We start from the raw sequence: 24,172 nt of genomic DNA, 5'->3' as shown, positions 1-24,172 counted from the left end.
TTTGGGGGGGGGGAATTATTGCCTCACACAGGGCACCATGTCACAAATGATTACCAAGGTCTGCCCCAAGAGCAGGTTTCTGAAACTATGTGACATCTCTGCTTTGAGAGGTTGGGGTTTTTTTGGGAGGGGGGGGGTGTTAAATCAAATTTTATGAAATACAGTAAATAAATAATTTCACCATCACATTACCCCAAAATTATCCCTCCACTAGGGTCTCCCAGGACAGAGAGACCAGCACAACTGGTAGTGTAACAACAAACAGGGGAGCACTTTTTTAAAAGTCCATTGTTAAAGTCAGAATGGAACTTCCTTTAAAGGTACTTCCTTTAAAGTCAGTGGGAATAAAAGCTTACCCATGTATGATTTTTTCCCCAATGAGCAGATCTGTAACCTGCAGGTAACCTCCTGAGCTAAGCAGAAGCACATCACACAAACCCTCCAAGTGTCCCTATTTTCCAGGGACAGTCCTGGATTTACAGAAGCCGTCCTGGTTTCTAATTTGATCTTGGAAGGTCCTGCTTTTCCTTAGGACGTCCCTATTTTCATCAGAGAAATGTTGGAGTGAAGTTATGTGAACCCCCACCCGAGCCACGGATTAGGGATCAGCAAGGGTCAGCAAGGTTTATCTTGCCTGGGCTGGATCTGTCCCGTGGAGATCTCTCCGTGGGCTGGATCATGCCCCCCCCACAACTTTCGGCGTCTGAGCGTATCCCCGCGCTACACTGGGCTGGTTTAACGCAGCACGCAAGCGGGCACCTCAGTTCGGGGGTGGCTCGTGGGCGGGTAAAAATGGGTTCTGTGGGACACTTCCGGCCCATGGGCCTTAGGTTGCTGACCCCTGCTTTAGATGGAAGACATCTCAAGGCAGCCCTGTATAGGGAAGCTTTTTAATGTTTATTGGTTTGTTACGTTTTTATATATGTTGGAAGCTGCCTAGAGTGGGTGGGGCAACCCAGTCAGATGAGTGGGGTACACATAATAACATTATTGCTATTATGGAATAGGACGTCCCTATTTTCATCGAATAAATGTTGGAAGGTATGCATCACAGGGAGAAATTATGAGCTCTGCTGGCAAATGTAGGGTTCCCCATATTATACTGTTTTGCTGATGCCCCAATCTCTGAGCGGTGAAACATGTCAGGGGTGCCAACACACACCTTGGATTTGATTTCCTTGAAATAAAAGTCATTGGAGATTTTGGAGATTTCTGTGATATAACATTTTCACATATGTACAGGCTGAGCCTAAAAGGAAGGTTCACAGCATTACCACTCCAACAGATCCTGCTTCACACCACATTTATAGGTGTCCACCAGGGAACAAGTCAAGACTTTCTGACTCTCTCAGCCCCATTTCCAAGACTTCCTAGCTATCCCTACATCCTTTCTGGAATGCTTCCAGGTTGCAACAGAAGCTCAGCTGGAAAGCTTATGCTGATTTGGGAAAGTACCACCAGCGCCAAGAGGATACCAACATGGTTAAATGGACAGAGTCAATGAAGCTGTTAGAGACAGAAAGGCTTCCTTGAGAAACATGATAGTCTTGTGAGGGGAGCAAAACGGAAGACAAACCTTGGCAAAAGAAATAGGCAGCCTATAAGAGATTGGGGGCGGCTGGGGGGGGGGGAGAGAAAGGAGCACATTGGTAAAAAACATAAAGACCAACAACATGCATTCTTTAAACACATTAGGAACAAGAAATACAACTAAGGAAGTGTCAGACCTTTGGATGAGAAGGGAAACAAAAGTGTGCTAAAGGAGGAAAATGACATTGCAGAAAGGCCAAATGAACTATTTTCATGTGTCTCCACAGGGAAGATGTAGGAAGATGCCTGAACCTAGGAAGGGACTCTGAGGAACTGAGGTAAAAAGTGGTGACAATAGATGAAATCCTAGGCCTAATAGATAAATTAAACCTGCCAAGTCTGGATCAAGGCAATGTGCAACCCCCAGAAGACTTCATAAGGACTTCATAAGTTCATAACCCCCAGAGGACTTCATAAGGACTTCATAAGTTGTTGTGTTTTTTTGTGTTTTTTGTTTACAAAGAGTGTTTCTACATGGATTTGTAAGGATTTTCTATTTAAAATCCACCTGGAAATGGAATGGAATAGAATTAGCCCAGCTCCTCTAAGAAACTTGGATATGTCAGATTTTGATGGGCCCATCTATTCTTACCTGCTTCCCCCCAAAGTTGAACCTTTTGTAGTTACAGTAGGAAAGTGATGGGAAATTGAAGTAGACTATTGATAGCTTAGCACACCGTTCTATAGCCGCTACCACCCCCCACAGAAAAATCAGAAAGTGTGTTCAATAAACAGCCGACATTGCCCACTTTGTGCAAACGAATTAGCATGGATGCTCAATAAGCAGGTCATCTGTAATTGATGCTAATCTGGAATAGTTTTGCATACTATTCAAGCTTTTCTTAAATTTTATCTGTGGGTGAGGAGTTCCCTGAATTCCCTGAATGTGCTGACAATCCCCCTTCACACCTCCCCCCTCAGTGTGGTGGAGAGGGTGGTACTGGCATGCACAGATCTTCCATGGAACAATTTAAAATGCCTGAATGGAACCACATAAATACGCAAGGTGTGAAAATGTGTTCATACAACAGAAAACATCTATTTCAATACCTCATTAAGTTCTATTAGGGAACTCGAGCTGTTGACAATTATTATCTTTGACATGCTAATCAACTGAAAAACCTAGATATTAAATGTGAACTGATCACAGCTTAGACCCAAACATGGCATTAAATATAATGTTAGCAAGCACAGCTTCCCAAGGGCATGACTCAACATGGCCCAATACCTTAGTGAAGATAACCTGGAGTTACAATATTTGTTCGACTCAGTGTATAAAAATGGAACGTATCTTTGTTTAGTTGCTTAGTCGTGTCCGACTCTTCATGACCCCATGGACCAGAGCATGCCAGGCACACCAGGAACGTATCTAGCCACACGAAAATACCCATCCCAGCCGCTGTGATTATCAAATTGTCCTTTACTGTTTCTGAAAAGGGTAGGAACAGATTATAAGGAATTTGGCTTATTAATATCTTATCGCAGATTTCCCCCCATACTGTATTAGCAAAAGTTTGTTGATAATCACCTTTTTATTTTTTACAAAAAATGAAGGGCACAAGTTGCATTTAAAACCAATCCAACAAAGGTCTTTCTATCACTCGTAAGCAATGGAAAGTGTAGATATTGATTGGGAATGCATGGTACGGAGGACATCAAGAGTAAACAGATAAGGCAGCAGAGGAGAGTAGCCCTGGGTATAAAAGTAGAGACATAACAGCTGTAGCTGCGGAAGGGATTTCTAGATTCTCTAGAATATCACACTGGCCAAGACACAGAGCATCATGAAGTGGTTGATCCTGGTACTGGTCTGTCTCCACCTGTCGGAGGGGCTGGAGAGGTGAGTGTCTCAATTAGGGTCTCATTCAGACTTTCTGTTGCACAGGTATGCACTTTAAAGCTCCAGGCCTGGGCAGTTTTTTGTTTTTGTTTTTTGTCCCTGTGCTTTATCATTGAATTGAAGCAAATGGATATCCACAGAAGACCCAAATGCCATTTGCTCCAATTCAGCTGCAAAACTTGGGTTTCCCCAGGGAAAGTGCAGGGACCCAAAAGCTTGGAGACAGGGCTTTAAATCCCAGACCTGTGACACAAAAGGCAGTCTGGATGAGCCCTGTAGTAATGAGTGAGATGGAAGTATTACTGGAAGCTAAATCAGATCACACATTTTCAGCCAATGACTATGTTCTTATATTTCCATAGAAAAGTTAAACCCTAGTTTTTCAGGCTTTGAGACTTATTCTTTCTGCCTTGTGCACTCCCTTGCTTTTATTTATTTAATAAAAAATAATATGATGAATAAAATAAATGATAAAGTAGCACGATGGACTGTTAGCAGTTCCCAGTACCAAAATAGAGGAGGAAGCTGATGAAGAAATAGGGCATAGGGGAGAGGTACAGAAGGACCAGCACTGTTGCTTTTGGCCTCCTGAGATCTTTGCGTCCTCTGCAGAGTCATTCTGAAGAAAGGGAAATCCATTCGGGAGAACATGAGGGAGAAAGGAGTGCTGGAGGAATTTCTGAAGAAAAACTATGTTGATCCTGCATCTAAATACCACTTGAATGAATACAACATTGCTTATGAACCAATAACCAACTACTTGAATGTGAGTATGAAAATAATAAAATATGCATCTTTCTCTCTTCTTCTGCCCATCTTGCCTTTTCACTTTCCAGTCTGTCAAAGGTTATATGGCCTCATGAAAGCAGCATAATTGCTCCTGTCAAGACCATTTTCACACCACTGTCTCTGTCCATGATGAATTTGGGGGTTGAACAGTGAAAGTGCTTCTCCACTTTTGGAATGATGGAATAAGTGAGCTTGCCCACTTTGTCACCTAGCTGGAGGGTTAGAGGTAATGGAGGGGACAACCGCAGCATAATTCTAATCATGTCACTTGCTAGGGTAGTGTAATGGTTAGAGAGTTGGACTAGGACTCGGGAGACCAGGGTTCAAATCCCCACTCAGTCATGAAGCTTACTGTATGACATTGGGACAATTGCTTTATTTTTTATTATGGTGAATGATGTATGCTGCCTGAAACCCTCTGTCCACTTACCTGAGAGTAAATTGCATCAAACTCTTTCCTTAATTGAACAGGAAAACAAGCTGCAGAGTGGTTATCTTTCTATGACAACCATTCAGTAGTTGGTGGTTTTCCTTTTTACTATTTTACAAGCTTGAGAGAGAGCCACTGAACAAAAATCTAAGCCTGCATACACCACTGATGAGATTTAGCTTAGGTGCGGTTCCAAAATCAGTCCTATGCAGTGAGCAAGCATAGAACTGAAAGCTCCTAGGCGCCCCACCAGGTCTAGGTTTCACCAGCCTCTACTGTCTACAAGATACGCTAAGGGGGATTTACTGGGGTGAAAACAGCAATGGCTGTGTGTGTGTATCCCTTACCTGAATCTGACAATGTTGTGGTGGTCGGCATCTGTCTGTATCAAGACACAATGGGGTGTGCCAGTAGGTGTGAACCAACAATGGGCCTTGTAATTACAGAAGATGATTAAATGACAACATTTTGATTCTGTGTTCTTGCCCTCAGCTTGCCACCAACCCACTGTATGATCTTGGAGAGTACTATTACTTACCTCCTATTGTGGGCTGGGATGCATTTTGAAAATGATCTGAGCTGCCATTTCTGAGTGGGGACAATAGTAGAAATGAAGGGGAAATGTTGAAGCTCAGTATTTAAAAATGTGACAACATCTTTCTTCTTACCCAAATTTTCTCCTTGGACAGTCATTCTACTTTGGACAGATCAGCATTGGGACTCCACCACAGGACTTCCTTGTTGTGATGGACACAGGCTCCTCCAATCTCTGGGTACCATCTGTCTACTGTAGTACAGCAGCCTGTGGTGAGTACTAACATCCAGCTGCAGAGAAATTTGTTTCTATGAACTTATTAGCCAATTTGGCTTGTTTTCTTTTTTAAAAAGCCAAACTTATCTCTTGTACTATTTTTAACAGGAATGGAAAAACTTATATTATAGTGTTCAAAATCTTTATAACTCTCAGCACTGACATTCTGACATAAAATAATAATAGAATATGCCAATGTACTGTATTAAAGAACACGACTCAGCTAGGAAGTGTTCATGTTATTGCGCTTTTTGTTTTGTTGTGCTTTACTCTAGAAAACCACAATCGATTTAACCCCAGTGCATCTTCTACATACTACAACAATGGACAGACCTATACTCTCTACTATGGGAGTGGTGACTTGACCGTCATGCTAGGCTATGATACTGTGCAGGTAAGTGACCATTGCATCACACATTCACCCACCTTAAACTTTGTGGCATTCTAGGAAATGTCAAACACTGGTCAATCAAAGAAAAAGCAGCCTGCTTGGAACTCAACCTTGCAACTGGAATTTACTTCACAAGCTAAGAAAGAAGGGGACCAACCAAAGCTTAAGATGGAAGCTTGTGGCCCAGATATTGCTGGCTGTGTACCACTAGGCAGAAATGAGGGTTTGCTTGGTTTTTTCACCACTGTCTACATAATGGGTACTTTGCCGTGGTGGACAAGTAGTTTGATCCTGATGACCGCCGAAGCTGTTTTAACATCTGAGGCAGAAAACTCAAAAGGTCATTTTATGATCCCACCCTTTTTATTCGTTCCTTTACAACAGGGGTCAGCAAACTTTTTCAGCAGGGGGGCCAGTCCACTGTCCCTCAGACCTTGTGGGGGGCTGGACTATATTTTTTGGGAGGAAATGAACAAATTCCCATGCCCCACAAATAACCCAGAGATGCATTTTAAATAAAAGGACACATTCTACTCATGTAAAAACACGCTGATTCGTGGACCGTCCGTGGGCCAGATTTAGAAGGCGATTGGGCCAGATCTGGCCCCCGGGCCTTAGTTTGCCTACCCATGCTTTACAAATTAACCAGGTCTAGTGTAAGGAGAACTTCATAAGCTTTCACAGTGAGGCATTGGAAATTATGTTCGTTTAGCCCACAGTCTCTTTGCCTCTTCGTTTTGCATTATTCTTAAAAATGGCACATATTGCATAGTCTTACTATTGATAATTTAAGTTATTCAAGCTCAAAATCATTGCTGTGCGTCCGATTGCAGATGAAACCCATTTTTCCTTCTGTCCCTCCCAGGTCCAGAATATTGTCATTCAAAACCAGGAGTTTGGCCTAAGTGAGAATGAACCAGCCACTCCCTTCTACTATGCCAATTTTGATGGGATTTTGGGCATGGCTTACCCCGCCTTAGCTGTAGGGGGGTCATACACAGCCATGCAGTCGATGATGAGGCAGGGGCAGCTCTCTGAACCCATCTTCAGCTTCTATTTCTCACGGTGAGATACAAAAATCCGTAAATTTGTCAGGAGGCATTTAGAAGATTGAGCTCACAGACGTTAATCTGGAATAACTAAATTACAACTCCCTGTAGTATTCTTAATGCTCTTTAAAACCATGAATATCATTCAGAGTTGAGATGGATATCCCAGCCATTTAAAAATATTTCATTTGGGGAGGGTTGCAACACATGCTAAGGCTTAATTTCCTCACATAGGAACATAGGAAGCTGTTTTATATTGTGTCTGGCTTTTACTCCACCTGGATCTGTATTGGTACACTGACTGCCAGTAGCTAGCCGGGATTTCCGACAGGGAGTCTTTCACAGCCCTACCTGAAGATGCTGGCTATTGAACTTGTGACTTTCTGTCCACAAAGCAGATGCTCTGCTAGTGAGTTATGGCCCTTCGCCATTAGCAGATCCTTCCTCAAAGACAGATGCTCTACCAATTCTGTAAGATGTAGCCTTTCTGCCTCCAGTAAGAGTTTATGCATATGATCCCCAAATGACAACCAAGTCCCCTATTTGCCTTAACACACTTTAGCCATCCTTTTGGCTTAGAAAATAGAGTGGTGAAAGGATGGGTTTTCTCCCTCCTTTGAATGCATGCTTATCAATCAAGAGAGAATCTGATCTTGAGAGGGGTGAGGGGAACCTTGTGGTCATTCAGGATTTGTCAGTCTGAAGTAGTCTGTGCCCAATTGTTTGTTCCCCTGTCCCCTGCTTTTATGTATGCAAATATAGACCTTCAAGACATTCATAAAGCTAGCATTGACTGGTTTTGTCCATTTCCCCAATCAACAGCCAGCCAACTGTTCAGTATGGAGGTGAATTGATCTTAGGAGGGGTTGACACTCAACTATACTCAGGAGAAATTGCCTGGGCACCTGTCACTCGTGAGCTTTACTGGCAGATTGGTATTGAGGAGTAAGTGATATTCATAATTCTCATTTCATCTATAGCTAATCATGGTTTTCTGCTTTGATTTCCCATTGCCATGTCTCTTCAGCCTCTTTGAATGTGCAGCATTTCTACAGAGGGGAATAGTCTTATTCTTGTTTGCTACTTTAAAGGGTGTGTGTGTGTGTGTGTGTTTGCATGTCAAGAGGTGGGTGTGTTTGTGTGTTCCAGCACTGGAAGTGAACCTTCAAAAACCAGGAGGATAGTGATCCATTCAAAGCTAGGCACTTTAAAGTTCTATTAATTTCAATGGGAGAGTTATGCAAAACAAAGAAAATAATTCTAAGAAGGAGCAATAGATAACAAAATGGTGTCCATTGCTGCAAGGATGAGGATATCCTTGCTGAAGTGTAGTAGTTTGTTTTTTTAGCAAACAAATGCTACATGAAAAGCTGCTGACAGGTGTGCTTGAGAAGCTCTCTGTTTCTAAAACACTGCCAAATGAAGGTGGCGTGGAAAAATGAGATGAGTCACTCATCACCTGTCACCAGGGAATAGTGAGATTTGAACCACAATATTTTGTGCAGCACCTTCAGTCCTAATGAATGGACCAGCTAATAAAAGGAAACAAACCATGCTCTTCCCAGCACCTTGAATGCTGCAAAAATACAGGATTCCAGCAACTGAGATTGGCAATCCTATGATGCTGCTTACACTAAGGCAGCTCCCCTGGTCCATTTTGTCTAGTATTGCCTAAATCTGCCTTTGCCAGCCTGATGCTCTCCAGATGCTTTTGGTCTGCAACTTCCATCAGCCACAGTGGCTACGGCAAATAAGACTCATAGCCCAAAGCATCTGAAGAGCACCAGGTTGGCAAAGGCCTTTCTGCATGGATTAGTAGCAGCTTTCCATCATCTCAGAGGTCTTTCCCAGCACCTTTTTAACAGGACGTGTGTGGCAAATCCCTGGGTATTACCATTTTGTCTGCACCCCCCAGATTACAAGCTTTTCCAACAAAAGTTTTTTCTTTTACTCAAAGCATAGTAGATTCGCAAATTTTGGGATGTCTCAGATTTGGTTTTCACATTTGCAAGTGGGAAACAGCATGGAGTTGAAAACTGTATTTTACTTTCCAGGAAAGATTGATCGGGAGTAAGTAAGCCTCTTTGGATTATAGTTTATGTGGCTATGTATGTGTTTCCATGGCCATAATAGCTGTCTTTGGGTTGTATCCAACTAAACTCTACACAGAGAAAACCCATTTAAATTCATGGACCTACAATGGCCATGTTATTTTCAATGGGTCTGCTCTGAGTAGGACTAGCATTGGCCACAACCCTTTGTAGCTATAGATGAAGACTCCACCATCTTTAATATTAGGTCTTTGTGTTTCTCTTATTGCCTGCTTTGTTCTTCGTTGCTAGCATTGTCCTTGCAACATTCTTTGCTTTTATCTCTATAGGTTTGCCATTGGGGATGAGGCTACCGGCTGGTGCAGTGAAGGCTGCCAAGGAATTGTAGACACTGGCACTTGCCAGCTGACCATCCCTCAGCAGTACATTGGGACATTCCTGCAGGCTATAGGAGCTGAACAATACAATGGAGAGGTAGGTGGAGCAGGAAAATTCCTGCAGCTCACTCTTCACCACAGGGGAACAGGCTCCATCTGAAATCTTGCACCTAGGATGCTGTACCCAGGTTAAGTACAAGAGATGTGTGCTCCTAGGTGAACACAGAGCCATTGCCCTCACTGCTATGGTAAAGAGAATGCTGGATTAGAAGACGGGTCTCAGCCTGACCCAGCAGGATAATTCTGACGTTGCTTGTTTATTATGTATTTGGTATCTCCATTTGTATTTTATTTATGTTAGAATTTGTTGCCATACTGTTCTTGCTTAAAACAAAAACCAAAAAACCCTCACGGCAGCTTACATAAAAATAATCAAGTTCAGATAATTTTTTCCCAAAAAAGGCTTAAAAACAAGGGGACTCTAAAAGGTGTCCGTTCTCTGTATGTGACTGGAATAAATCAAGCTTATGTTGTCCGTCAGTCTATTTTCTAGTGTGGATTGAGTCTGACCAATCTCTGGCCAATCTTCTATTTGTCTTCTTTCACAGTATGTAGTGAACTGCAACAATGTCCAGAACATGCCCACCATCACCTTTGTCATTAACGGATTCCGGTTCCCACTGCCTCCCTCTGCCTATATCTCTGAAGTAAGTGTACAATATTGCTTAATGACACATATTTTACATCAAGGCACTTAAGTGTTATGGAGTATCCTTTGCTTTATGAAAAGATAGTGTGGACGGCATTTCACGTCATTTTTTTCTGATCCTTATTTTGGGGACCTTGCATGGGTCTCCCCTTGCCATCTTATTTGTTTCCCTACATTTGTAAATGCAAAGATCTTTTCAAAGACTAGTCTGCTCTGGACTTTAACTCTAGAAGCAAGACGTGTAGTACTTACAAATTAGTGGTGGGGAATCCTTTAATTTTGTCACTTCTGCCAGAGCACGGATGGTGCTTGCTGCATTGGCATCCCTATTGATCATGTGTGTATTACAGTCAGTTCTAAACTTGCACATGTGGGTGGTCAGAGACCCAGAATTAGAGCACTTCTATTATGGATCTAACTCTCATAGCTACCATATGTACTTGCAAACAATCTCTTGGAAGTACATTCACAGCTATATAGTCACATTTCTAACTTGCAATCTAATCTGGACATGATTTCGTACATCTTTTTAAAAGGCTTTATCACATTTTCTTCCAGCAGAGATGGAACTTATAACACATTTTCTTTTATTTCACAGAGCAATGGATACTGCATAGCTGGAATTGAGCCCACATACTTGGCTTCCTCAAATGGGCAGCCCCTATGGATCCTCGGTGATGTCTTCCTTAAGGAATATTATTCTGTCTTTGACATGGCTAATAACAGGGTGGGCTTTGCACTATCGGCTTAGACAGCACAAAGGCCATTCCCTCTTTAGTCTCCTGCTACTGTTCTCTTGGACTCAAAAGAATCATATTAAATTATGTTTGAAGGAACGTTGCAGTTTCTGGATTTTCTATAGGCTGCCTGTCCCAGTTTGTATGTCATCAGTTCTCTTGAGAGCCATTGAAATGGAGAGATAAGAGTTTGGATTTGGATTTGAAAAGTTTGGATTGGATATCCTGCTTTATCACTACCCTAAGGAGTCTCAAAGCAGCTAACATTCTCCTTTCCCTTCCTCCCCCACAACAAACACTCTGTGAGGTGAGTGGGGCTGAGAAACTTCAGAAAAGTGTGACTAGCCCAAGGTCACCCAGCAGCTGCATGTGGAGGAGCAGAGACGCGAACCCGGTTCCCCAGATTACGAGTCTACCGCTCTTAAGCACTACACCACACTGTGGCTCTCAATTTGCCAGATTGTAGCCTCCTCCCCATCACAATTGCACTCTGCCCTGGAAGAAGCATAGCAGCCTTCTGGCAGGCTGAAAGGAGCTAAGTTTGCATGGGGGAGCAGGACCCTCACTGTGCACTTTCCTCGCTATTGCAAGCACTGAGTGCTTGTTGCGAGAAACTGAATCAGATCACCTAAGCAATCTTAAGCAAAAATATACATTTTAAATACTTGATTGAATGCCAGAACGAAGGGGCCAAGCTGGAATGTTAACTGCAAGAGAGTTCCACTATTGCAGAGCCTTCACCCCAAAGGCCCTGTCTTGGGTGCTCATCAACCTAACTGGTTTTCACTGGCAAGCACACAAGCAGCAGACCTTATATTATGGGCTGGGACATACCAGTACAGGCAATCTTTTAACTAACCAGACTCAAAACTATTTAGGCACTTTGAATTGGGCCAAGAAACATACTGGCAACCAGTGTAATTGGCACATAATCAATGTCACATATTCACACCTTCAGGCTCCTGCTAGCATGCTGGAGGCGGAGGGGTTTTTTTACCAGCTGAAATTTGCAAACCGTCTTCAGAAGCAGCCCCATGTAAATGGCATTGTAGTAACCCAACCTGAACTAACACATGGTGACCAAGGCCAGGTCATGCATCTCCAGACCGGGCTGCAGTTGGTGTTCAAGACCGAAATGATAGAATGCACCACAGAAAACTGCTACTACCGATGCCTCTACTGACAGTGGCAATTCCAAGAGCACTCTCAAGCTGCAAAGTCAAAACTTCAGGGGGAGTGGAATCCAGATTTGTGGGAAGAGATAAAAAGCCCCTCATCTGAATTGTCAGCTATTTGTGAAAGAAAAATACCAGGCTTAAGGACAAATGATGGTATTAACATTTAGCTTGACCCTCAGATGGCTTTAAAAATGATTAGTCAATCTCAATTATCAGTTTCAACACATATCTGACCCAGAACACTGAATATGTATCCAATAAAGTTAGTTTATATATGTGGGTGACATTTTAAAGATGATGAATACCACCCATAAACTATTTAGATCAAATGTTTCCTCACCTTCCATGAAATTATCTTCAGTGTTTCCTCTTTCCAGACATTCCATTCTCTGAATGATATAAGACATCTGCTTGATTTCCCCATGTTATTTCCTTCAGTTGAACCGCAAGAGATGTGGCTAAGTGTTCTAAGTCTGTGCATACCACATTCTGTCCAGGGCTGGTCCAAGACATTTTGCTGCCTGAGCTGAAGCAGGAAATTGTGCCCTCTGACTTAAGGTGCAGACTAGTCCCCAAAGCTGGTCAAGTAATTTTGGTACTTGAGGCAGAAAACTCCACAAGCACCTTTCTTGGCAGTAAAAATGCAGCAATAATAAATTAAATAACTAATCACTTGCAGCCCTTTCATAGCACCCCAAAATTAACTGCCTGGGGCAACTGCTTCATTCTGCTTATTGGTAGGGCCAGACCTGATTCCTTCCACTCTTCAAAAGACTTGTATTATTGTGCATCAATAAAAAGATGTCCTGTGAAGAGTACAAACTGAAACATTGGAGGAGCCTATTTTTTTCCATCCAAGATTTCCATCCAAGGAAAGCTGTCAATAACAACAGAAACACTTTCAATGGACAGTTCTGCTGACCATCTGGAAGCTTCACTGAAGTCCAGAACTGAGAGATTTTGTCATGTGATATGTTCACATTGAAATCCATCACCTTGTATCTTTCTTTTGTCTGTGTGTACATATGTATATGTGAAAAATGTTAACAATAAAAATATAATTAGAATGACTAAACCAATTATGGATAGTTTATCAATAGCTAAAATGGTCATGAGAGATAATACCAGATAATTGGGACAAACAGTATATGGTTCTCTTCGTTGTACCCTAGTTATGAGCTAATCAGAGGCACCTGATAGATGGCAAAATGGTGGCCTAAATGGCTCTTTGGTCTGATCCAAGAAGACTGTTCATATGCATATGTTAATAATAATAAAATGAAACTTGTTAAGCAATTGCAAATTGCAGACCACTGCATTTTATAAAGCACAAGCAGCATTTATGCCCTTTGATTCCCGCCCCCCAGCTATGTAGTTCAGTTGAGGCCACTGAGAAACACAAGGGTGTTGCTTTAGCATGTTTAGGGGAACCCTGAAATTTGCAGAAGTATGAATGAATGAATGATCTTTAACAAGGTCCAGCCTGGGGAAGATATCCTAAAAAAGCTCAATGGGGTCTGAGCATTTTCTGTGCTAGGGAATGCTGAGTGTCTTTGTGGGTGGTGGATTATGGGAGGAGTGGAAAGCAGTATTCTGGAAGAGGGAGGGTGTGACTGACCGGTGGGCTGACTGGAATCCTGAACTCCGCAAAGCAACACTTTGTTTCAGGTACCACTTTAAGTTTCTTTTAAAAACAACTGAGGGCTGCCCTGTGAGTTAGATCAGGACTGTGGCACCAGGGAGGGGTGTTAACCTTCTCCCTCCTCTCCTGTTTCCCACTGTAATGCCACACTGCCCAATCTGCTATGTGCCCTGCTAGGGATAGCTTGGGACAACCCTAAACTTAACCCCCAATGTTAGCCCGAAGATTGCTTGGTTATTAGGAACATAGAAGATAGAAATCTGCCTTGTACTGAGTTGCCTTGTACTGGGCCATTGGTCCCTCTTGCTCAGTGCTATCTATACTTACTAGCAGTGACTCTCCAGGCTTTCTCTTACCTGAAGATGCCAAAGGTTTGACCTGGGACCTTCTGCATGCAAAGCATGTGCTCTACTATGTGGGGCAATTGTGAGGATGAATTTGTTACATATTGGATGCTTTTGCCCTCCCTGAGCCAGGACTACAGTTTCAGACCATTAAATGGCTATAGGAAGTGAAACTTAATGGAGCAATCGAAACTGAAAGCTTTGCTCTGTTTGCACCAAACGAATAAGATGAAATAGAATCATAGAGTTCAAAGGGATTTCAAAGGTAACCTAGCCAAACCCAAAAATGATAAGGCATTATCACTACTCCAGCATTCCTGACAGGTGGCCATCCAGCCTCTGCTTACAAACATCTAATGAAGGAGAGTCCACCATATTGCAAGGCAGCCTTTGAACAGTTTGCATCATTAGGAAGCTTTTCCTAATGTTGAGTGTAAATAATTGTTCTTGCAGTATGAACCCATTGGTCCATATTCTATCCTTGGTGGCAACAGAAAGCAAATGTATTTGCTCCATCCTTTATGAAAGAACACAGTAAGTATTTGAAGATGGCTGCCACAATACCTCCTAATCATCTCTTTTTAGGGCTAAACATACCAATTCCATCAACCTTTCATCACAGGACAAGATTTCCAGGAACCTAACCACTTTTGTTGTGCTCCTCTGGACATGTTTCAGTCAGCAGTGTGGTGTGGCAGCTAAAAAGGCAAATGTAATTCTAGGTTGCATTTTAGATGGTGCAGCCTAGACTAACAACATTAGTCCTCCAGCTTGGGGAACACCTGTCCAATTCATACCACTGCACAGCCATGCTGTAGGAGTCATTGATCACAGAACAGGGCAATGGTCCTTTAAAGATAGCTCTTCCTGAGTGAGTCCTAGCAAGCTAAGGTTGTTGTGAGCTCTCCAGGGTGCTGACAAGCTGCCTTTTGACCCTGCCTTTCCCCCTGCTACCCTGATTGGGATCTGGCAGTGCCTACCAGAATTGACTGGACTACCAGACCTGCTTTGCCAGGACCCTGCTCTTTGAGATGTGCCCTTAGTCCTATCAACCTGGCCTCCTCTAGAACGTTAAGCCAGAAGAAGGCAGGACAGATCCCTAGATCCTTCCAATTCCCATTTGTGTCTCTTTTAAATGTGTTTGCCAGAAAGCTCCCTATGCAGCCACCCTGGTTTGTTTAGCGGTCTCCGGTTTCCCTGCTCACCACTGAGTGGATTGCGATTGTGTCTTAAATATCTCACGAAGGGGTTTAAGTGCAAATCCTGTCGTAAAAGACGTTTCAGGACAAACACCTTCTTGATGCTGGAGCAAATCTCTCTGAAGGTGTGTTGTGAACACGTCTTCAAAGAGGCTCATTACCTGAAATCCTTGTGACATCAGATGAGTGATGCCACCCACCTGCCAAATATGGCATACAAGGGGTAAGGCAGAAACAGATCTTGCCTGCTGAGGGGGGATATGCTCCCAGTCCTGGGACAGAGCCATCAAAAACCATGGATTATACTCCCCAAACACTCCCTTACTGTTTTCCCCCCTTATGTATTAGTGGTTACCCACACTGCCACTCTGGCTTAATTCACACTCCTGTTACCCATACATGATTTTATACCGTTCTCTAGCATTTAATTGCTCTGCTGTGCAGGATTCAGTTTAAAGTCCTCCTGATCAGTTTTGTGTGACTCCTGCCAAGCATATCCTTTAAAAAAGGAAAGGAAAGCTACATACATTATACACCGAACTGCACATGGGATGAAGCAAGATCATTCTGATCATTTGGCATAATGTCTATCAATATTTGTGACGTTACCAATGTACACATATTGTCAAAAGAATGGATCTTATATATGAACTTAGCAGCACAAACCATAATTACAACTCCGTGGGAAACAGTCCAAAATCTTACACTGGACACTTGGTACCACTCACCCTGGAATAAGAGCTATAATGGAGGAAATCATGTTGTAATTGTTACCTCCGCTTTATATGCATTATAAAATGAAATAATAAAAAACTTTACAAAAAAATGATATTCATGCGACATGCAGCTGGTGGGAGCTAAATACTATGTGATCAGAGTTTTGATTCAAAAACCTCATTGATAGTAGTGCTAGTATAGCTTTATATGATCCAGCATGGGCCAATATCTTAGTGAAGAGAAACCTGGAGTTACTCTTGATATTGGTTGGCATCAATTAAACCAAAATTGAGCCTATCCAGCATTATGTAAGCACTTGTCAGAATAACTGTGATTATTAACTTGGCATTTATAATTTCTGAAAAGAATATGACCAACTTTTCAAGGAAACTGATTATATTTCAGTAGATATCTTATCACTAATTTTTTTATTTGTCCCAATAGCACAGCTTTGCTCCAGATCCAGTTCTTATATCTAAATCTTTTTACAATCAAAGGCACAAATTGCCTTTTAAACCTTTTAAATGAAAGAATTAGATTCCCTATCATTCATAAGAAAACAGAAAGTGTAGATATTGAGTGTACATAATGATATAGGGAATCTGGAGTAAACAGATAAGCCAGTAGAGGACAGTTGCTCTGAGTATAAAAGTAGGGACACAGCAGCTGTAACTGTGGAAAAGATTTGTGGATTTTCTTGAAGATTGCATTGGTCAAGACACTGAGCACTATGAAGTGGCTGATCCTGGTCCTGGCTTTTCTCCACCTGTCAGAGGGCCTGGAGAGGTGAGTGTCTCAACAATAGCAACAAATGAGCTGAATATATTATTAAATCAAGTCATACATTTTCAGCCAATGTTCTTATAATGTTCCATAGCAAAATTAAACTTTTGCTTCTCATGCTTTGAGAATTTATCCCTCACACACTCTCTTGCTTTTACTGAAGGAATGGATGAATAATAAAGTAGCACAATGGGCTATTAGTAGCTCCCAATAGCAAAGAATAGGAAAGCAGGTGAAGAGAAGTGCATAGCAGAGGGACAGAAAGGCCACCCATGTTGCTTCTGGTCTCTTGAGATCTTTGTGTCTTATGCAGAGTCATTCTGAAGAAAGGGAAATCCATTCGGGAGAACATGAAGGAGAAAGGAGTGCTGGAGGAATTTCTGAAGAAACACCGTGCTGATCCTGCATTGAAATACCACTGGAATGAATACAACATTGCTTACGAACCAATAACCAACAACTTGAATGTGAGTATTGCATCAATATAAATCTGTACCTTTTCCCTCCTCCCTCTCAGAGTGGTAGAGAAAATACATGAACTTGCACATGGAGCTCAGCAGTTGATAATGCCATCAAACAACCCATTCCCTCTACAAGAAGAATGAACTGAACACTCAACTGTATGTGCTCAGAGGTGTGAATTGGGGATCTCTGTTTTATGACAGCAAGACACAGATGTTCAGGGTGCATTAATAAAACACACTGTAAATTATTTCAGCTTCTACTTTTAATTTTGGGGGCTATGGCTTCATGGTATCTTCTTTGCTTGCTCACTTGTCTGCTGAGCATTCCATGAGATAGACTAAGGATTATGAGCCTGGGTAAGTGATCCCGAAAGGACTTGAAGGTGGATGTTTTCACTACAGCACTTTCCTCTACTGAAGAGACAAAGCACGAAAATGTAAATGTCTTTATTGGGATGAACATGCCAAGCAAAGATGCATATATCTCTTCTCTGGATGTTGGTAGTTAGAGAAGAGGATTAGGGATTATGATTCTAGCATCTTGCATAACCCTCCTGTTTGCTTTGCTGTATGCTCTTGGAGAGTAGTGTAGTTTACCTTCTCTGTGGGATGCATTGCTAAACTGAAGTCTTCATGTTCTAAAGAGCCCCTTTGAGATCACTGGTAGCAAAGTACTAGCAAGGTGGTGAAATGATAAAAGCATTTTACGGTGTGGTGAAATGCCTTTATTCCACCTCATTCAAGCTTTCTCCCATGGCAGTCTTTCTACTTTGGAGAGATCAGTATTGGAACTCCACCCCAGAACTTCCTGGTTCTCATGGACACAGGTTCTTCCAATCTCTGGGTACCTTCTGTGTATTGTAATACTGCAGCCTGTGGTGAGTACTCTACACAGTTGCTGAAAGTGGCTGTTTGTCTTCAAGAAAGCACTTCATTTTGTTTAGAAATAATCCAACCTTATTTGTAGCTTCCAAACTTGGAAGATCATTATAATATATTGACTGACAACCCTAAGATTCTGCTCCCTCCCCTGCTTCTGGGCATGAACCCCTCTTTCTATGAGTTCAAATTCTTTATGTTTTTCAACGTATCATGAGCTATAATACTAGAGTTCATTTGAAGCATAGTGGGTGCACGGTATGGGTCAGAAACAGCAAATGGTGTTGTGATGGCCAGATACCAAGGTGCTTCTCAGCTAAGAAGTGCCATAAGGAATAGTCAATGCAAGCAGATCTTATGAAAGCAATAGAATATTGCATTAATCAAGATAGACAAATCTGTCTATTTCAGCTTTTCATTTCCCCCAGTCTTATGTTCCGTTTGTCATATTACTGTATCGGTTTGCAAATCTTCTTTTAAAAAGTCATCACAGAAATGCCCGTATATTTTAATGCGCATTTCTCCCAATATACACAATTTTGTATGATATACACATTTTCTGCAAGCAATTTCCCCTAATATATACTAGCCACAACAGTTATTTTCTACCTCCTCTGTTGAGGTCAGCATGACTCTGCTGGGAATCACAGGTGGGAAGAGAAAACTGTTTGTACTCACATCCTGCTTACTGGCTTCCAATAGGCATCTGATTGACCATCATGGCAACAGAATGCTGACCTAGATGGGCCATTACCACGATCCAGCAGGCTCTTCTTATGTTCTTATAGAATGCATTTTAGTCTGTTATTTTCACTCATATCATACATTTTTATGTACAAAAGTTCTTATGATGGAGGTACATTGTGAAGCTGTCCTCAAACCATGTTAAAATGATGCAGACCCTTATTTTGACCAACAAATGGGGACCTTCTTTGGTAAACGCAGTAACAATGTTTGTATATTTTTGTGAGACATGCCCCTTTCCTGTTGTAAACTGAATCTTGAGGAGAATGAACACTGCATGCGAATGGGCAGCTTTCATTGCCCCCCTAGAGAGAGATTTATAGTCTGTGTTTCTTTTTTATTCTAGGTAACCACCACAGGTTCAACCCTAGTGCATCTTCCACTTACTCCAACAATGGACAGACCTATACCCTATCCTATGGGAGTGGTAGCTTAACTGTCATGCTAGGCTATGATACAGTGCAGGTAAGTGAACTTTGCACTGTGAGCCACTCATCTTTAAGTGTGCCAAATTCTGGGAATAGTCAAACTAAGGTAAAGCTAACAATTCTGGGAATGCAGTTAACAATGGCAGGAATCATTTGCAGTATAAGAAAGTATCCTGTTCTGAACTCAACATTGAAATCTGAATTTAACAAGTACAAAACAATAAGTTCCTGAGGAACAGCAGTAGCTGGTGGTACCCACTGAGATCCAGTTTTGCTGAGATTGACACCACACCACATTTTGCAGAATCCACCCCACTGGGTCTCATTGTCTCTCTGTGTAGCATTATTCCTAAACTCATGAGTATTGCCTGTCAGTTGCCACAATTCACGTTGCAAGTGAACCCCATTGATTCCTTCTCCCCAGGTCCAGAACATTGTCGTTCAAAACCAGGAGTTTGGCCTGAGTCAAAATGAGCCTTCCAGTCCTTTCTACTATGCCAGTTTTGATGGGATTTTAGGCATGGGTTATCCCGGCTTAGCTGTAGCAGGTCCCACCATTATGCAGCAGATGCTAAGACAAGGGCAGCTTTCCGAACCCATCTTCAGCTTCTATTTCTCCCGGTAAGATCCAAAACCTGATATCTTTGTCAGGGGCATGTGCAAGACCACACTGAGGAATTACAGGCAGCCCTGTTAAGGGAAGCTTTTAATGTTTAATAGATTATTGTATTTTAATACTTCTGTTGGAAGCTGCCCAGAGTGGCTGGGGAAACCTAGCCAGATGGGTGGGGTATAAATAATAAATTACATTATTATTATTATTATTATTATTATTGGATAAATAAAGTACTCCTACATGGTTCCATCCATACAGTAACAAAACACAGTTGAGAATGAGTGTAAGAGCAATTGATGCAAATTAAGCTTTCTGTTAACTCTTTGATCCTTCTTAATAGATTATTAATAGATGATGGGACCCAGGTGGCACTGTGGTTAAACCACTGAGCCTAGGGCTTGCTGATCAGAAGATTGGCGGTTCGAATCCCTGTGACGGGGTGAGCTCCCGTTGCTTGGTCCCAGCTCCTGCCAACCTAGCAGTTCGAAAGCATGTCAAAATGCAAGTAGATAAATAGGAACTGCTACAGCAGGAAGGTAAACGGTGTTTCCATGTGCTGCTCTGGTTTGCCAGAAGCGGCTTTGTCATGCTGGCCACATGACCTGGAAGCTATACGCCTGCTCCCTCGGCCAATAATGCGAGATGAGCGCGCAACCCCAGAGTCGGTCACGACTGGACCTAATGATCAGGGGTCCCTTTACCTTTACCTAATCAACCTTCCCTTTTAATACCATCACTGGAGTGATGAAAGGATGGCTTTTCAACGGTGGAGTGAAATTCTGATCCTTGATTAATGTGGGGCAAACTGTGCCTGATTTGTTCTTTCCCCCTTTGACCTGCCAACTGTTTATTGCTCTACGTTTATGCTTTCTCTAATCTTCTCTAGGCTTTAGTTACAGGTAGGTAGCCATGTTGGTCTGCCGTAGTTGAAACAAAATTTAAAAATTCCTTCCAGTAGCACCTTAGAGACCAACTAAGTTTGTCATTGGTATGAGCTTTCGTGTGCATCACACTTCTTCAGATACCAAAAAGCTCATACCAATGACAAACTTAGTTGGTCTCTAAGGTGCTACTAGAAGGAATTTTTTTATTTTGTTTCGACTACGGCAGACCAACACAGATACTTACCTGTAACTAGAACTATGGGAGGCACCACATTGAGCCACATGAAATGGAAGTCCATCAACCTTACCAAGAAACTTACACAGGTACAGATTGACATCTTCTTTCTGACTAAATGCAAAAACCTGGACATTATACCTAAGGGTCTTGGAATTAAGAACCCTCTACAATCCACTTATACTACTGAATATGCAAGGAAACTATGCCACACTTTCTCCAAGAAGCTGCTCAAACATCTGATTGGCGTTCTGTACTCTAAACAGAAGCTAATAAAGGAGGAACTCTCTGTACTGGTCAACTGTATCAGAAATCACCCAGCTTGGCAAGGAAAAACAAACCATTTACCACTCTCAACTGGAGTTACTGATTTTTTTAAAAAAAAATTAAATTTTGTGTCTTCTCTAGGCTTATTTATCTGCAGACTTATAGAGCACCATCAATTTTGTAGGTAGTTATAATCCTTGTCTGTTTAAAACCTTTTTGTTTCCTCAGCCAACCAACTGCTCAATATGGAGGAGAAATGGTTTTAGGAGGTGTAGACAATCGGTTGTACTCTGGGCAAATTACTTGGACACCTGTCACCCGTGAATATTACTGGCAGATTGGTATTCAGGAGTAAGTGGCACACATAATTTTCATTTTATCTATACCCAGCGGTGCTTTCCTGCTTTAAACATGTTCCTTTTCCAGATGATAAAAAAGGCTTTGCCTGCTCTATGGAGTGGCAGCCTTTCTGCAGAGTGGGGTACTTTTATTCCTCCTGCTTACTGCTTTAGAATATGTGTGTTCTGGGCTTGGGACTGGAATGAAATGATTGCATCAATGGATATTCCAGCTGGATACAATAGTATTTAACTAAAAATAAAAATCCAAACAAGTAACAATATATTGCAGTATGAATTCTGAGAAAATATAGATTTTCTGGAACTGAAATGTTGCTTTGCGGAAAACATATAATGTCTGCATCTTTATTGTGCGCACATACATGAATGCATGTAAAATCCAGAAAGGCCATTAACAACTCTGTGGTAGCCAAAGATCCCTCTTTTGTGCCAGCCTCATGAGAAGCAGTAGGGTTAATATCTTAGCATGAAAATGGATTGGATGGATCAGTGCATAAGCTACTCCATTTAATATATGACAAGATGAATCCTATGGGGAAACTCTGTGTACGAAAGGAAGTGTAGGTGGGGAAGATCGAATCTTGTGAATTTTCTGTATAATATATGTGGAAGGAGGTGGCACATTTTGTCTCAATGTACAATGCACAGCTACAGAGGTGAGTCTCTGAGAACCCATTTGGGGCCTTAATATCGCTTCTTTCCTCTGCAGGTTTGCTATTGGCAGCCAGGCTACTGGTTGGTGCAGCCAAGGCTGCCAAGCAATCGTGGACACTGGAACATTTCTACTTGCTGTCCCACAGCAGTACATGGGGAATTTCTTGCAAGCTGTAGGTGGTCAAGAATACAATGGTGAGGTGAGTGGATGAGGTAATTTCAGAAAGCCACACCTCAGGAGACAGTGAGCTGCTTGCAGGAAACACAATGTGCTCACATAACTTTGTTATATGCACCAAAAAGAACGGAAAACATTTTGCTTGTTTTAGCCCGTTTTCTACAGGGGACATGACTCAACCAACCTCTACTCAAATAGTTAACCTTCCCTCTTTATTTGTTCTTTTTCAGTATGTGGTGAACTGCAACTATGTCCAGAACATGCCCACCATCACCTTCGTCATCAACGGATCCCAGTTTCCACTGCCTCCATCTGCCTATGTCACCAATGTATGTATACCATATTGCTAAACATAATTCCTCAGAACATGATGCGTTTTGAACCATCCTATGTTTGTAATACCTGTCTCCTTGATCCTTGCCCATCCTGGCTTATAAAAACGAGCCAGGAAGGGCTGGGCGATGGGCTCCGCAGGGTGGTGAATGCTTCCCTTTGTGAGGGAGCCTTCCCAGACCTGCTGAAAGAGCCAGTTGTAAATAATAAAATTATTATTATTATTATTATTATTATTATTATTATTATTCCATCATTATCATCTTCTGTCATCAAACCTTACAATTACCTGATTTCTGTTTTTAAAAACAGATTACGGGTCTGGTTTTTTGTTTTTTTAAAATACTAAGGGGTATATTTATTTACTCAGGAAAACTGTTGTAATGGTGCCTTGTATTTTTTTTCTCCTAACCCTTTTTTGTGAGGTCATTTTTATTTTATTTTTTGAGATTGTAGGCCTGACATGGATCTATCATTGATGTTAGAATTCGTTTCTAGATTTATAGTTGCAGACGGTTCCTAAAGAGATGTTTGCTTGGACTGTCGTTGCTAAAAGCAAGAGTATGAGTAGTACTATCACCTATAAAATAGTGAAAAATAAACCCCTCCATTTTGTCACTTCTCCCAGAGTAGAGATGATGCTCACTGCCCTGTCCTCACTATTGGCCCTGTCTGCATTGTGGCCAGCCCTGAATCTGGACATGTAGATGGTCAGAGACATACTGGAGCATATCAAATGTGGATCTCTAGTGTGTCTTTGCGAACAAGTCCTTATTCCAGACTACCTTGAAATGCTGTCTTATTTATTTCCCCAGCACAGGTTTAATTTGTTTTCTTTTGTTCCACAGAATAATGGATATTGTACAGTTGAGATTGAGGCTACGTACTTGCCTTCTCCAACTGGGGAGCCACTGTGGATCTTGGGTGATGTCTTCCTTAAGGAGTATTATTCTGTCTTTGATATGTCCAACAACAGGGTGGGCTTTGCACCTTCAGCCTAGATAAAGAAAAAAAAGCCCAATTCTTTTCTGGATCAATAGTGCTACTCTTTGGGAATTCAACAGAATCATTCTACATTGTTTGTAAAGGAAATTGCAGTGTTTTTAATTTTCCACAATTCATCTGCTACTGCTTTTATACTATCAATTCTCTTGAGATCCATTGCTACAGAGAAATAAATACCAATATGCCAAAATTTCTGCCTGTCTGTTTCAGTATTGTATGTGTGTGGGTATCTGAGGTTAATTTTAGGAAACAGCCTAGGTCGTTGCTTTTTTCTGTGTCTTGTCTCTTCAGTGTCTCCTCAGGTCTTAAAATCATGAGTTCTGAATCATGAACTAAGAGTCTATAATGAAATTTGAGGAACTCAAATTTGTACCCTATGGCATTGAACCCAATTTTGGAAAACTGAATAGGATCCATTTCTCCCAAGGAGTAAAACCAACTTTAGTAATAAAATATCAGCTTTAAAAGTTTGCAGGGTTACTGAGAGAA

The 24,172-nt window shown here is 41.8% G+C and overlaps 2 protein-coding genes across 2 annotated transcripts; both read left to right on the top strand.

Moving 5' to 3' along the window:
- Nucleotides 1-3,331: 3,331 nt before the first annotated feature.
- On the top strand, nt 3,332-10,890 carry LOC118089241 (pepsin B-like). Its single transcript, XM_035123731.2, has 9 exons — nt 3,332-3,430; nt 4,043-4,196; nt 5,339-5,456; nt 5,736-5,854; nt 6,717-6,916; nt 7,723-7,845; nt 9,281-9,425; nt 9,937-10,035; nt 10,636-10,890. The coding sequence occupies exons 1-9, from the start codon at nt 3,375-3,377 to the stop codon at nt 10,786-10,788; spliced, it is 1,167 nt and encodes a 388-aa protein (XP_034979622.1). The 5' UTR covers nt 3,332-3,374; the 3' UTR covers nt 10,789-10,890.
- Nucleotides 10,891-16,543: 5,653 nt separating this feature from the next.
- Nucleotides 16,544-23,787, top strand: LOC118089242 (pepsin B-like). The gene is made up of 9 exons (XM_035123732.1): nt 16,544-16,640; nt 16,951-17,104; nt 17,862-17,979; nt 19,071-19,189; nt 19,577-19,773; nt 21,383-21,505; nt 22,223-22,367; nt 22,576-22,674; nt 23,527-23,787. Exons 1-9 carry the CDS (start codon nt 16,585-16,587, stop codon nt 23,677-23,679), a joined length of 1,164 nt encoding a protein of 387 aa, XP_034979623.1. The 5' UTR covers nt 16,544-16,584; the 3' UTR covers nt 23,680-23,787.
- The last annotated feature ends 385 nt before the right edge of the window (nt 23,788-24,172 follow it).

Source organism: Zootoca vivipara, chromosome 7, assembly GCF_963506605.1.
Source record: "Zootoca vivipara chromosome 7, rZooViv1.1, whole genome shotgun sequence".
In the NCBI taxonomy this organism is placed as follows: Eukaryota; Metazoa; Chordata; class Lepidosauria; order Squamata; family Lacertidae; genus Zootoca; species Zootoca vivipara.
The sequence above is the reverse complement of the archived record's forward strand: the minus strand, read 5'-3'. Positions and strand labels throughout refer to the sequence as shown.